This window comes from Gasterosteus aculeatus, chromosome 1 (assembly GCF_964276395.1).
Source record: "Gasterosteus aculeatus chromosome 1, fGasAcu3.hap1.1, whole genome shotgun sequence".
NCBI classification, from domain to species: Eukaryota; Metazoa; Chordata; class Actinopteri; order Perciformes; family Gasterosteidae; genus Gasterosteus; species Gasterosteus aculeatus.
The window spans coordinates 22,391,373-22,406,988 of record NC_135688.1 but is presented as its reverse complement, the minus strand read 5'-3'; the positions used below and the strand labels follow the sequence as shown (position 1 = coordinate 22,406,988).

The window sequence follows — 15,616 nt, the reverse complement described above, 5'->3', positions numbered from 1 at the left end:
ACATCTGAGCTTAGTTATTTTTTAACAACTAAGTTCCAGTAAAACAACGAGATGAAGAAGAAATTACACAATTCTTGTTAGTTTTTCCATTTCACCATGTCATTGTAATACAGAAAGAAAATAACTCCTCTTCCTCTTCTTTTTCTGTCCGGCTGTTGCCCCCGTCCAATTCGTTGTCCTTCCATTGTCAGACATTGTAACATTGTGTTGTGCTCAGGCTATATACATACTGGCGAGTTGATGGTTCATGAGATGAATCTTTGTTAGAGAAAGTCAAGAATCACCTGTGAGTGGGGGTTAGACTATTCAACAGAGAACCATTATAATACATTCTGATCAACACTACAAGAAAGAAACTGATAATGAAAGAAACAGATAATTGTCCATAATCATTTGCATGGTTGTACCAAAGCATTTGCAACTTGTTCAAAGTTGCAAATGCTTACAGTTTTTGATGTCCCCAAGTGACACTATGATGTGAAGATTGAACAGGTAGTTTTGAGAATTTCAATACTAATCGAAGAAATGTACCAAAGTGACTTAGAAAAACTGTAACAGGGTTTGTTTGTGGCTCATGTTGTCAAGAAGAAACCTGTCAAATATAATCAACTTATTATCATACACAAGTCAGTGTTACATCATCAATGTTTCGCTCTCTTCATGGCCATCCACAGGAGGATTTCCCATTGCTTTGTTAACCTCTGACCTTTCATTTAGTAACGTCATCAAGCCAAACATTCACCTGACATTCAGACCTGTATGCCTCCTACATGAGTGGAGATACGCTCTGTACTAAAATGAATGGGTTTGTTGTCAGCTCCCATAGATGTTGACAGCGGACATCAGGTAACAGACAGAAAGCCACCGATCATTGACATCATCACTGAAATGACAGGAGTACAAATATTGCTGAGCTGTGGGGTTCCAGGAGGTGGAAGTTAAAGGAAACCAAAGATTCTTTTCACAACTCTTACACATTAACGAGTTCCTCCGAGAAAGGACATTTCAACTTTCCATAATAATCCTCTGTCAATTATTGACCCCCGGGGCATTGTAGGTCAGCCTTGGGTTGTGACTGAGAAAAGGACATTCTATATGGAAGAATATAAAGCAGAGAGAACCATTACTATCAAATGGTTGTATATTTAATACAACCAAATGTCGCACATAAGTGTGCTTATGTCTGATTCCAAACGCACACAATTAACAGCAGCATTTTGACTCCTCTGTTATACCTCGTAAATCCTCTATTCACCTAGTCCATGTGCACACACAGCCAGCAAAGGCTGTCTACACACACACACACACACACACACACACACACACGTACACTTATGTGGCCTGAGGGAGACATCTCTTTTACAAATCTCTTTCACTAACCTCCACCACTACCCTCAACACCGGATCCAGCATAGGTCACTAGTAGTTAGTCCACATTCCAGATCTGGACCCGGACCTACAAACTCGTCCAGGTAAATCATTTCATGTGATGCAGCTGAGCCAATCAAATGTTTGTATTCTAATTGACATTCATTTTTAACTGTAAATTTTCACTTTGTCGTCACTCGTCACTTTGTCACTTGTTCGCTAGTGCATTTTATGCTTAATATTTTTTTACTTTTTTAACTTTATTCTCTTGTTTTACACTAACCCATAGCCTTATTCTACTAACCCATTGCATTAGCATTTCATTTTATTTTATTACTTGTGCACTGCTGTCTTGTTGTCTATTGTTACACTGTCTACTGTCACGCACAACCGCCAAGACAAATTCCTTGTGTGTTTGACATATTTTGGCAATCAATGTTTCCTGATTCCTGATTTCCTGATTCCTGATTAAAATTACGATGACATTTACACAAACAGAAGAGAGACCCAATAGTTCAAGAGCCACACCAACTTAGACTTTGATGAATTTTTTTTTGAAGAGGTAATGTGAAGCTCCATTAAAGAGACAAACAACGACTCTTTCAGCAAACATACATCCGGAAAGAAGGCATTAAATATCAAACATAAATACTAAACAAGGGCCCAATATAATGTGAACCTTAACACATGAATTACAAAACTAAGAATAATGATCAAAAGAGAAGTCAACTTTCAATAACTTTTTAGAAAGTCAGTTGTACCGATGTACAGCATGTGGTACATCGGGCAAGCAAGACGTTGTTGCAGACTGTCTCTTCCGCACCATCAGCGGAGAATCGCTTGTCTGGCTTAAGAAGGCCACATAAAAGCTGCACTGGCGCGGTGCTCCTTTCCGGAAAGGAGGTACAGTCATGTTAAGGTGGACCCGGTGGAACCTTTTTCTCCGTCCTATGCGTTTCAAACATCTCCTCTCTATGGTGGATTGACTCGCTTGTTGGTCAAAGGTCATCCTGCTGTTGTCTATGTCATCAGAGGAAGTGGCTCGAGTGTGCATTGGGACTTGGGGCCCCAGCTGACGTTTCCAGAGTTCCAATGTAGTTCAGATCCACAATTTACATTAAAACACGTTGCACGGCACGGTTGCAGAAAGCCTTGAAGTAAAGCTCCATTGTACTACTGCCTATCACCACAGGCAAGGTCACCAACAGGAGCTCTGGGATAAACACAGTTGGCTTTGGCTGCACATCTCGTAACCGTTTAATCACACATCCAAAACATCCATGTACACTGTCAGCACCTCAACTTTCAATCCCAGCTAACATTGGGCTGACATGAGGTGCACCCTGGCCCGGTCACCAGTTAATGACAGGGTTGACACTCTCACATTCACACACATCAGGCAATTTTGAGTCACTACTCAAGCTAACCCTGAGAACACAGCTTACCTGGAGAGAACCCACGCGCACTCCACAGGGAAAGGCCACAGGATGGCTTTGGACCCAGAACCTTCTTGATGTGAGGTGACAGTGATAACCACTGCACCATATCATTTCTTATAAGATACATTTGTTTTAAAGATTTCATTTTTAACAATGTCACACCATGTAACATTGCAATGCCCTTGTGTCAATAATGTTTGTTTTGGTACATTTTGGTTCAGTTGGCAATCTGGGAGGATTTGTGTTTTCATCTACTGCACTAGTGTTGTCTGCCGTTTTTACTTTTTAGAGGCCAAAGTTTAGTAATCTTTCTTGGAAGAGTATTTACAAAGTATAGTAACAAGTTGACTAAAGATTGCCACGTGAAATGTGGTAAGAGCAACATCAACGCTGGAGATTACAGATCATTAAAGAACAGTTGTATGATCAATCAATCAATCAATCAATAGACCAACCAACCAATCAATCAACCAGTCTGTCTGCTCTGTCATTGAGCCTAGGCAGCCAAGGCAGGAGTAACCAGAATTTTACTTTCTTCTAATATGGTAGAAATGTACAGGGATTTGTTGTCAGGCATAGATACCTCCCCCCCTTTCTCTGCATGCTAGCAACGCCCCTGCCCTGTGGCATTCCTGAACATGTTTCACCTATAAACAGGGGTAAAGTACACCATGCCATCAGTGGTGAAGGTCAGGAGCCTTGTCTGCGGGGACGGGACACGTCTGTTACTGTGGAATATCTTTGTAGTTGTTTGTTTATGAGCTTTAGAGGGTTTAGATGGTGTATTTTTGAACTTTGGACAGAGAGGGATGATGTTTTAACTGCTTCCTGTGCTCATGCTAAGCTAGGTTAACCACTTTTTGGCTCCAGCTCTTTACGGCAATCATGTCATATGGAATGGTAGATAACAACTACCTGCCAATACCTCTGCCAATAAGTTGTGATGTAATAATATTTGTACTTTGTAAATCTTTTACTATTTCAGGATCAGGACTCAGTAATCAGGAGACATTTATTGCCTTAATATATCAGACATACAAGGAATTTGACTTGGCGGTTGGTGCGTAACAGCAGACAGTACGACAATGGACGACAAGACAAAAGTGCACGAGGAATAAAATGAAATATAAAATATAATGCTATGGGTTAGTTTAAAATAAAAGAATAAATGTTCAAGTTAAAAATATTTAAAAATTAAAAAATAAAGTGCACCAGCGAACAGAAAGTGATAAAAGTGACGAGTGAAAAGTGACAAGTGAAAGTGACGTGTGCAGTATAAAAGAAAGTGACCGGTGGAATGTCTATGTATATTTGAGCTTTATTAACTATATCACAATATGAGACCAACAAGCAAAATAATGTCCTGATATGGTATTGAGCTCAGTAGTGTGTTGTTGAAGCTCCTTCAGTGATCTGTGAGGCGGAGAGAAAGACATCAGGATGAAGAGCGTTATCACCAGGCTTTGGGGTTAATTAGTAATTAACCCTTTTGACCCTGACAGACAAAGACAATGAGTCGGCGCTTACTACCTTGTGTCAAGTAGAGGAGTATAACTCCACCCGCCGTGTTACCTTCCAGGAGGGGAGACAGTTTCCAACATGTTAGGCTCAAAATGCCTGGACAAAATGTATAACAATATATGTATAATTTGAGTGCTCATGGGGTCATGGGTTAGAATATTTTGTTTGGTTTAGTCAACATAGAAAAAATATCATCTAGCAGTGTGGATAAAACAAGAAAAAACTTGAGGGAAGATCCAGAGCTGGAACCCAGCAGAATTGAATAATCCACAGCACATGAAGGCATTGGGAATGATGTATTTCATGTTATTTGTGTGCTCTAGGCCATACTTAGAGCCGATGAATGAGTTAGATACTTCTGCCTGATGAATGGGAATACATTGACAAGTGACAATCTGAGGCTTTACATGATTTGGAATATATTCCATAAAAGTGAAAGTCGATTGGACCTTGCTAATGTATTTACTTCCTTTGTTAAATAAACAGAGATTATGTAAGCAATACTGCATAACTACCTACTTTCTAAAGCCCACTATAGTGTACTTCTTATGTTTTGGATTTGTGTTTTCCTTGCAGCAGTTGGTCTCTGATCCAATAGAGTGCAGAAATAATCACATGAAGACTTCTTTAATCTTTAGTAGTAGTTTAGTGGTGTTTCATTTCTAGACATACAGACACATGCTTCTAATTTCGTGGAATTAATGTGTCTATTTATAATTTTGGGAAGTCATTAAGCTGCCAGATGTACTTACATTCCGAAGCCTTTAGAACTCTGCGTGGGATTGCAACGTTATCACAGTGTCAGTCATACTTGATGATGTAACTTAGGGTTTGTTAAAAACTGAGACAGTCCTGGTAGGAAATGATGCAGCTCCTCGCTGTGCCTTCACTGGTACGATGTGACGGCCGGTGCTGTCGGACACGTTAACAAAATGTTCTTTTTTGACACAACTGATGGGCATCGCCTCACTCAGACATAATACAAATCATCATATTCAAGAAATGAATGGCAATATGTTGCAACAAGACCTGAAGCTGTTATAATCAAGACAATTACACCAGATTCCAAGTGATTATGAAGATGTATGGTGATTGTAAACAGGCTGAAATCATATTCACATAACTTGCTGCATATCTTGTAGCCTGAATCCGCTAAGATAATGTGCAGCAGCTGCAGATTTGTGCCACTGAAGTGAGACGGTGAGGTGGTTGGAGAGTTCTCGTCAGGCAGCATGTATATGTCAGTGGTGCACACACCTGTAGTGAATCCGAATAGAGATGTTCATAAGAGTGTTTTGGGTGTGGGAACTAGTGATCTGTGCAGGCCTGGAACAGGAGGACTCCCTCTCACCTTGAGTCCAGCCTCTCACAGTACACATGTTTGTTGTGCACACAGGCTGACAAAAGGGAGCAGTTTTTCTGGGCGTGGTTGCTTTTCATGGCTGTATCATTAAAGAAATGGCAGGCTTTATCTCCCAGTGTGATGATTATCTTCACATCACCTGCACCATATGAACAAGGACATTATCATTGTAGTAGTGCAAATGACAACCAATGACACAGGAAGAATACAGGAGCAGAAGGTTGGAGATTGTCTTGTCATGTTTGAAGCAGAATGTTAGATTCACACAACACTGTGACGACAAGAACGTTAAAACACTTACATGAAATTACTCAAGATTTGTGTAGCTCTAAACATACACACATTGCAATGCATATCAGCTGGATATCAATGATTTCAATTGGAGATATGAATTACAAATTACGAATGTGGGATACATTGGGCAGCTTGTGCAAGTGGCTCGGTGTTGAAGGGTTTAAGTGTGAGTCCTTGAGTCAGGACTCCTGGCCAGACGTTTCCAAAGCTCAGCCCGGTAGGGGAGTTGCTCTTGGACTATGTCTCCAACGAAATGTGCTGATTTTACAATCATTCACTCCTCAGACCCAAGAGCCCCTCTGACCTTCGTCACCTTGCTTAGAAACATGCTAATACTGTTGGTTCTTTAAACGTCTCTTTAGAAAGAGGAGCTTCAATGTTGCGTGTTATTGAACAAGTGAAAGTATATTACAGATTGATGTCTGGTTAACCTGAGGGGGATAAAATATTGTCAGGTTTGGTTTCTTGAGTCACTCATCCTGTCTTCAAGGGGATATTTAAAGGTCAAACCTGCATATGTCCACTCCCAACCCATCACACACACACACACACACACACACACACACACACACACACACACATGTTTACATTCAAACAAACGAACAGAGCTGAAGAAAGTCAGGGGGCAGCACATTGCAGAGCAAATGCATGAGCACACACATTACACACAGCATGAACACAACCAGAGAAGAATGTAAAGGATGTACACACATATTTTCTCTTGTTTCCTTTGCTTAATCTTAACGGGTTTTTACTGGATGCAAACGAGGCCTTTACTGTCATAGTATCACTATCAATCAAAAGCGTCTTCTTTGGCGCTCCCATGGTAAATGGGTGGTCATGTGACAGAAATGCCCTTGGAGACGGCTTTAGAGGGTTAGAGGCTGTCAGAGGCCGGATATATATAAAGGTTTTAACTATGTGTATAGGTGGCAATGCGGTGTAACTAGAGCTTATTATCCCTGTGCTATGAGGGGGAACACTACATACAACAACACTCAGGACACCCACAACGTCAGACTGAGCACAGATACCAGTGTGACTGGTAAGAAATGATTGTATTGTTTGGGCCATAATGAGTATTTAAGGGCAAACGACATCACTCACAATTATAGGTTGGAACGCTGTAATCTGTCATGCTGCGTGTGCTGTGTTAGGATTATTTAGCATGCAGTGATTTAACCTGAACATTCATACTGAATCACAAATCAAACCTGCTCATGTTATACAACCTTGCTCTCTCCTGATCCGTCAAACCACACAGAGCTTAAGACTGATAACCAGTAGGACGTACACATGAAGCCTATAGTCTTAATATGAATACCTGCATGAGGGTTAATCTATGAATAATTACTATTGTTAGTGAGTTCCCATTCTATGATGATTGTGGTTAATGCATTTTGTGTATTTTGCTCCAGCTGTGCTCTGTGAGCATTTACACAGCATTAAGATGATTCATGTCCTGGAGCATATCCCACTGGTCTCATTGAATCTACCTGCACACACCTTATGTCAAACTGCTGACTATGTGGGGGTGCTCAACGGGGGATTGAGTACCCCCAGAGCTGGATACAAATTTACTCTGCACGTACACAGAAGCTCCTGTTGGACACAACACATCCATCCACTGGTATGAAATGGCAGTGGATGGATTCAATGGATGGATTATTCAAACATAACGAGTATATTGAGGTGAGGGTGCACATACACCGAGCAGAGGAATCCTGCTTGGGGTAATCTCATCCAATATGTATCTACACATGTAATCGTATGTATATATATATATATATATATATATATATATATATATATATATATATATATATATATATATATATATATATACATATATACATGCACATATATACATGCATATGTACATGTATAAATAGACCAACTCTGGGCTGGTTTGGGCTGCAGCATAACACCTGGAGAAGATGAATAACTTTATACATACTCAGCGTTTCGCTAAGAGCTTAGTCCGACATAGCGCCGTAGGCTTCATGACGTCATAGTTACGCACGGCTTCTGCGCTCCCTAATTGGACGGAAACGTACCGCCCTCCTCCGAGGAAACTTGAGTGGAGTTTCGGGCGGAGTCGTGAGGACTCGGTTATATTTAGGTGCCTTGTAGCGGAGAGCGGCGCGTTATTCCTCTGCGACGGTCAGCAGGACATCGACTAACGGAACACTTACCATAACCGGACATAAACTACGATGTCTTCCACCAAAGACGCTGGCGGCTGGAAGAGGTTCGTGTGGGACTCGGACAAAGGAGAGCTGCTCGGTCGAACCGGTGGCAGTTGGCGTAAGTACGGTCGCCAAGCGCGCACAAGTTTGCGAGGACGCGCGCCGGTAGCCTCGTGTCTCTCTCTACCTGTTTGACTTAAATGTGCTGCAGTCGGGACCACAGCGCTGCTGTAACTAATATGACTTCATGTGATCGTCTCTGCTGATGACCATGTCCCCACATGATCTGACCTCGTGAAATTCTACGGACTGATCATTAACCTGGGGACGGCTTGTTTGCCGGACCGTAAAACAACAAGAGTGAGCAATAGACTGAATACGGTTAAATAGGATTTAGGATATTTAGTGACTGATCAATGACCTGGCGGCGGTTAACCAGGATTTAGGATATTTAGTGACTGATCAATGACCTGGCGGCGGTTAACCAGGATTTAGGATATTTAGTGACTGATCAATGACCTGGCGGCGGTTAAATAGGATCAGGACATTTTATGTTTCACCAATGACCTGGTAGCCTGGTGCCGGTTGATTTCGGTGCGGACCGAACTAACCGTATCGTCGGTGCTGCTGTTCATGGGTTGTACTTTGAGTAGTTTGAGATGAGCGAAGGGTTAAAAATGCATCACGGGCCAAGGTGAGTGAAGGTGATCGGCCCGCTCGCACGCGGACAAGAGCCAATCGATCCGTGTCGAGTTGCTGTGATCAGATGTCCCGGTAATCTACCCAACAATCCGACTAATTAACCCGCTCGACCTTGCGGCGAGCGCGGAGAGGTGGTAGTGCGCATGTCCTTGCGCCTCCTCTCAATGTCACGCAGCTCATCGGGACCAACACCTGGGAAAAACCCGGTGAACCGGCTGCTGCTGCAGCAGCTCCACCCGCACGTCTCCCGTTCGTCCTTCTCGGGTCATCTGAAGCGTGCTGATGCGTTTGCGAAATGTGCCGTGCGCAGTGCATTTCTGAGCGGTGCTCAGTCACAGATGGGTCCAAACCACACAGCGTATGCTGCATGGCATAATGAGGACCTGCTCGGGTCATGTGACGGGCCTTGTCTCTTTTGACATTGCTTCATGCAGCAAAAGGAGTAGATGAAGTGTGAGGTCCACAGTTATTCACACTCTGTGTCAGTCCTACCTGGGCATTGATCACAATGAGCACGGCTCCGAACAACCTTGGACCTCAAGCAATACGGAGTTCCTGCTTACACAATGGTCGATTGTTCGATGGAGAATACTGCATGAAACACTGCTTCATGTCAAGCGGACGGAGGCAGACAGCGCTTTATAGTTCTAAACTTGAGCTTATTAAGAGCTATTTAAACATCAATGCTGTCCATTAAATGGCACAGAATGGGTTATTCTAACTCTTGAGCGTTAAGCTCCTTTGGGTCATCCCATCTGAGTACAAAGTACTGTATGTACCAGCACACATTCAGCCTGCTTTTCCTCAGTTCCTGCATTGTTGTGACCTTGCAGCAGCACCCATCTTCCCCATGGAGGTCATCCTCACAGGACCGAGCAGCAGGTAGCAGCTTTCATGCTAGGAATGGCTTTTAGCTTACAATAGTCTCAATGTATTCTTTAGGATCTGCGTCTACATGTCTTCTGTCCAAGTAGAAGCACATGGAACGGGACATCGCCCCATAGAGTCCGGCTTTGGTCCTTCTCAGTGCTCACTTGTATTGCGTGCTAAACGAGCGAACCTCTCGGAGACCCAGGACTAAAGAAACCCTGACGTAGTGGTCGCCTCGCCGTAGTTGCCTTCAGTGTAATATGTTTGTATGCATACACTCAACACATGTGGGATCTCCATGGAGGAGAGGTATGACCCTGATGAGCCCTGTGTTGTAGCCAGCTGTGACCGCAGAGACAAAAGATTAATATTTAGCTCATAGCTTTCGAATGGAGGTGATTATGATAATGCTGTTACTGTTTGATAAAGCGGCTGATGTGTGATTTCTGCACACTACTAGTTCCTGACTATTATGACCTTCCCTCCCCCCCCCTTACATTGTTCCCTTGGTTCTAAAGCTCCGGGTTAGGAGAACATGCTGCTGCTTCACTTTGTCTCGCTCTGAACTCACACCTTCTTTTTTTCCTCTCAACAGTCAAAATTATAGGCTTCTACATCATTTTCTATGGCTGCCTGGCAGGAATCTTCGTCGGAACCATCCAAGCCTTGCTGCTCACCTTAAGCAACTACAAGCCCACCTGGCAGGACCGGGTCGCACCCCCCGGTAAGAAAAGTCAGCCACTTCTTGTCCGTGAGGATGCTTGTCTATAAAGTAATCTTAAAGGCTCATATTTCCTGTATCGGGAGGATCTGGGGCTAATATTTCCCTTAACACAGCAGCTAAGGCACTGAGTCGGTCTGATTTCTGACCCCGTGGCGCTCCAGAGGGTTCCTCCTCTGTGACGAGACAGCTTCGTGAACAAGAAGTTGACTGCTTCCAGTGTTGGAGGGTAGAGTTTCTCACAGTTAATAGAGCATTCAAATGGAATATGTGTACCTGGAAAAATTGCTTGAATATGACTTCCTCAAGCAGTGAAGTTGGGAGGAGAGAATCTGTATCTGTATGCAGGTCAACACGTCAGTCGGTTCATGTGATCTACCCCCCCGATTTCACTTACTGTTACTGTACTGTTCATTTATATTGCACACATTTCATGTAATTTAAGTTTTTCTTTTACAACCTGCTCAGTTTTGCACTTTTCCTCCTTACCTCATTTTTACTTTAATTTCATGTACATTTATGTAAATAGTGTTTTTATTTTAATTTAAAAATTGGTCTGCTTTCTGGAAAGGCAAGCACAATAATTTCAATACACAGGGCGTGTGTAACTGACAATAAAAATCTTTGAATCTTTGAATCTCAGGAAACAAGGGCATGTTGTTTTGTAAATTAACTTGGTGTATTCCCTCAGCGAGTCTGTGTAAACCCCACAGACTGGTTTCCATGGAGGGGGAGGCCACATGGGATTTAAAAGGCCAGACTGAGCATGTGCACACTATAGCCCACAAAGCACAGCAGTAAGGAGGTAGGCAGTCCGCGACTGCAGCATTGAGCCCAGCTGAGGTCATCCGAACGCTGATGTGTCACCAGGCTTCTACTGTCGATGACCTGATCTCTGGTCAGCCCCTTCAGGTCCACTCGGCTGTGTGCATGCAGTTAACAGTTAGTCAATGCAGAGAAAGTGTAAAATGAACTCCTTGATGTGTGGCAACATCGGGCTACAGCACAGTCACGTGGCCTCCATCTGTGTCATCCGAGTCCGGACCAGAGCCACTGCAGTTCTGGAAACTGTATCCGATCAGTATCTTGGAAGCAGAGACATGGCAGGAGTATCCATTACCTCATATGAACCTGCAGAGGTGGCTCAATGTGTGTTTCGCGCACAGTCAGTGCTCCTGAATGTCTCCCATCACCGCTGTACTGTCAGATCGTTTAATTTTGTTTTCTTAGAGAAAGAAGGGTTTGCAGTGTGACATATCCATGTTCTTTGATCAGGGATCCTCCGACTGTCTACGTGGAGATTTAACATTATGGATGGCAGTCAAAGGCTCAAGACGCATTAATGTGCACTGAGTAATGAATAATGTAGTGTCATTGTTGTCCTTGCAGGCCTTAGTCACACCCCACGATCAGACAAATCTGAAGTGTCCTTTAACCTCAATGACGTGGAGACCTACCTGCCTTACACCAAGGCCTTGAAGGACTTCATGGCTAAGTACAACGAGGACATACAGAAGGACCAGATGAAGTTCGAGGACTGTACAGGTAAGTTCATTCCCAATTCCCGCCAGCTAATCTGTGAGGCTCAGTTGTTATGACTGTACCATCATCATCGTCATCAAATGCAGATGTTCTAGAAGTCCTGTGCATCTCTTCTCTTACAAAGTACAGGAAGGACACAATAATGCTGCTCTTCTTTAAAGTCTCTCAGATTCTAAACAAATTCTCAACTTCCAAAAAACAGGATTTATTTTAAAGCCTTTTATACAACAAGCTTGTTGGTCTTGAAGTCTCTGATTATACCACTCCATTGTGGTGCCTTGATCTACCAGCCGACTGGAGCCGGTCCTTAAGGCAAATCATATCGTTAGGGGTGTTCGAAAAGCTTCCAGATTTGAGTGGCAGGACTGTCTAATGTTATTCTGACATAACCCGTGGCCCCCTCCCACTCCAGACAGCCCTGCAGATTACAAGAACCGGGGCGACTTGGAGAGCGACCAGGGCATCAGGAAGGCCTGTCGTTTCTACAGGAACCTGCTGGGACCCTGCTCCGGCCTTGACGACCCAGACTTTGGTTTCAAGGAGGGAAAGCCCTGCATAATAGTGAAGCTCAACAGGATTGTCAACTTCCGTCCAAAGGTAATGTTAAATTTACAATTTGTTATGCATGTTTAGTTTCCTCTTGTACTTGTAAAGTTGGTAAAGTGCTCTGATTGTATGTCCTGTCAATTGGACACCTCTGGATGGTGCTCCAATCTCCAGTCATCACCCATCAGTCAGATGAAGCTCACACTGTACATGGTAGTGCTCTCTTTAGAGATGTAAACAATTCTACTAGTTAACTGATGACACCGGTAACAGTCCAGCTGTAGATCACATGTTGCTTCCAGGTGGAAGTTACCTCTGAATGAAATACTTCATTTATTGTTTGCAAGAGTCAACCTGCTAACTTGTCTGTGTCGTTCAGCCTCCCACCTCTAATGAAAGCATTCCTGACGAGGCTCAACATAAGGTGCAGCCCAATGTCATCCCAATCTACTGCACCAACAAGGTACTTCCCTGTTCCCTTCCTCAGATCAGGTGTATGTTGGCACTTCCTGTGAGTTCGTCCTTTTCATTCCACACGCTGTGTCTCCTCCTTCCAGAGAGAGGAGGATGCTGGTAAAATCGGTGAGATCAAGTACCACGGTATCGGCGGAGGCTTCCCCCTGCAGTATTACCCGTACTACGGCAAGCTGCTGCACCCCCAGTACTTGCAGCCGCTGTTGGCTCTGCAGTTCACCAACCTCACCTTGAATACTGAACTGCGCATTGAGTGCAAAGTGTTCGGAGACAACATTGGGTACAGCGAAAAGGACCGCTATCAGGGCCGCTTTGAAATCAAGCTATCTATTAACAGTTTATGACCGACATGAGGAACATAGCACTTCCCATGGCCCTCTTTGACCTTAACTAAATACAGATTTAATGGAGGAGATTATGAGTGGGGGGGCGGGCTGTAGCGCTTCAGTCAATCACAAATAGTCTTAAATAAATAAATAAGAAATGAAATAAAATACCTGATAGGCGACCGAAGTGTAATCTCGTCTGCTTTCATCCCTAGCTTCTACACTTCTATCTAGCGTTAGGATGTAACTTAGAGGAAAAGTAGCAACATGCCAACAATATATTTATTCAGCTCTAAAGACTTTTCCACAAGCCATGGGACATAGTTCATTGATGCCTGTAAAGATAAATCTCATCTCTAATGTGTTGCGAGCTGTGTTTGTCCCCTCTGCATATCGCTGCCTTCTTTGGTTTCACTATTAGTATTTTTGGAGTGTGCATTAGTCACAAAAACTGGTCCTTCCAAACCACGTTGTTCCTCATTTCCTTCTGTGTGTCGACATGAGCGCACACACACTCCCACTCAATGCACTCTTCTAATCTGTGTAAGGAAATGGCTGCACTCCAGGGAACTTCTTTCCTTTTTATTTGTCTTTTACGTCTGATCACTTTTAACTTTGCCTTTTTTTTTCTTAGTTTCTTTATGAAATCATATTAATGTGTGAAGGGTTTTATCACTTGGTTTCATGCCTTACTTTTGATTATTTTTACCTGTGACGTAGAGTTGTGTCAGGCCTCTTACACTCTTCATGCTGTCTGGCCCACGGTGCTGACTTGAGTTTTTAACATTTATTTGCTGGGTTTGTCACAGAATTGTGTTGTAATCTCTGAATGTTTCAACCATTAAACGTGAAGGAAAAATTTTATATTTATGCAATTGTACATGTTATTTCTTTGCAGAATATTGTAATGTATAAATGCAATACCAAAGTGACAAGTTGAAGAGCCTATCAGAAATAATGCAGTACTTGTTTTTAGAACCTCATGTTAAGTGCTAAAGTCATTGTGTCGCCTAGCAACCCCAGTGGTTAACACTTGATTTGTGCTTCGGCCGTGTAGTTCGCTGTAGAATGAACAGGTAGCAGACACATTATTACACAATGACCTGACACAATGCATTTTAAAAAGACCAGAGTTCCGACAGAGCTCAGTGGCTTTAGGTGATTAACAATGTTGGCTTTAATATTCCTTAGGATTTCATGTTGATGTACAACACTCTGACTTTACTATCTGTCAACTCTACACCATTTCATCTGTGTCATTTAATCAAAGATCGAAACAAATAAAGTCATAATGGACCTTTGTTGTCTTTTTCAGTCATATCGGGAAATGTTCACTAATGTACCTTCCGAACACCAGCATCTGGTGATGTCTTTTCCCAGCATGCATTGGTTGTGGGATACAGGGTGCGTCTGCAGTGCATCACTGATCATGTCATTGTGCACCACATTTATTGTTTTATTTGAATATCTGAAGTAGATTGGACATGTAGCTACTATCTCAAAAGTTTTCTCAAGTCTTAAAAATGCAAAAAGCATTTCAACAGAATGCAATGCTCTGTGGTTTAGTTAAGAGTTACTGTAGTGCAACACTAGACCTGTGCGTGATAATGCACAATCTGCAAAACTCAACTTGCTGCTTAACTCTTGCTGAGAGTGATTTGTGTTGGAAAGGACTGTTTCAGTCAAAGCAAAGATCGACTTGAGAGAGAGAACGAGTCATCTGAGATCTAAACCTTCATACACAAATCTCAACACAATGGCACATAATTATACTGAGTCCATTAGCATCCAACTCAAATGAGTACTCAATAAAACAACTGAAGGACTCTCCTTTAATACAAAGACATTCCAATGATTGAAAGAACAATTCTCAGTTTGTTGGGTAATTTCCACCAGTTCTGTGAAAGAGGATGCTGCTTTCCGGGTGGATTCATCATCAAATTAGGTCCAAAAAACAGTTTAGCCTCTGTTGTCCTCCACATCCATAATGGCACCCATTAGCCCTAATAGAACTAGTCTTTTCAAAGGTTAGGCCTACAGTGCTGAACAGTGCTTTGGTCCCAACAAAAACACATGTGGCACTCATGCCAATGGATTGGAGTCCAATTCTCTTAGTTTGATCTTCATTTTCATTGGCACACAAACAGGATCCATTGCTTCTGGGTATTTTTTTTACTAATCTAACAGCCACATAGAAACCTAGACTTACCTATGAAGATCATTTAATAGCAGAAGAAGACTTCTGTCTGGGCGATCTTATC

General features: G+C 42.7%; 1 protein-coding gene across 1 annotated transcript; it reads left to right on the top strand.

Annotated features, from left to right (window-relative positions):
• The first annotated feature begins 7,887 nt into the window (after window positions 1-7,887).
• Window positions 7,888-14,652, top strand: atp1b1b (ATPase Na+/K+ transporting subunit beta 1b). The gene is made up of 6 exons (XM_040182210.2): window positions 7,888-8,292; window positions 10,342-10,470; window positions 11,857-12,012; window positions 12,422-12,606; window positions 12,935-13,018; window positions 13,113-14,652. The coding sequence occupies exons 1-6, from the start codon at window positions 8,202-8,204 to the stop codon at window positions 13,371-13,373; spliced, it is 906 nt and encodes a 301-aa protein (XP_040038144.2). The 5' UTR covers window positions 7,888-8,201; the 3' UTR covers window positions 13,374-14,652.
• Window positions 14,653-15,616: the final 964 nt, after the last annotated feature.

What these genes read in the sequence shown, in the direction of transcription:
- atp1b1b (XM_040182210.2), top strand. Translation starts at nt 8,202, where the DNA reads ATGTCTTCCACCAAAGACGCTGGCGGCTGGAAGAGGTTCGTGTGGGAC. An exon ending in TTGTCAACTTCCGTCCAAAG is followed by an intron (nt 12,607 to 12,934) that starts GTAATGTTAAAT and finishes TGTGTCGTTCAG; the next exon opens with CCTCCCACCTCTAATGAAAG. An exon ending in CAATCTACTGCACCAACAAG is followed by an intron (nt 13,019 to 13,112) that starts GTACTTCCCTGT and finishes TCCTCCTTCCAG; the next exon opens with AGAGAGGAGGATGCTGGTAA.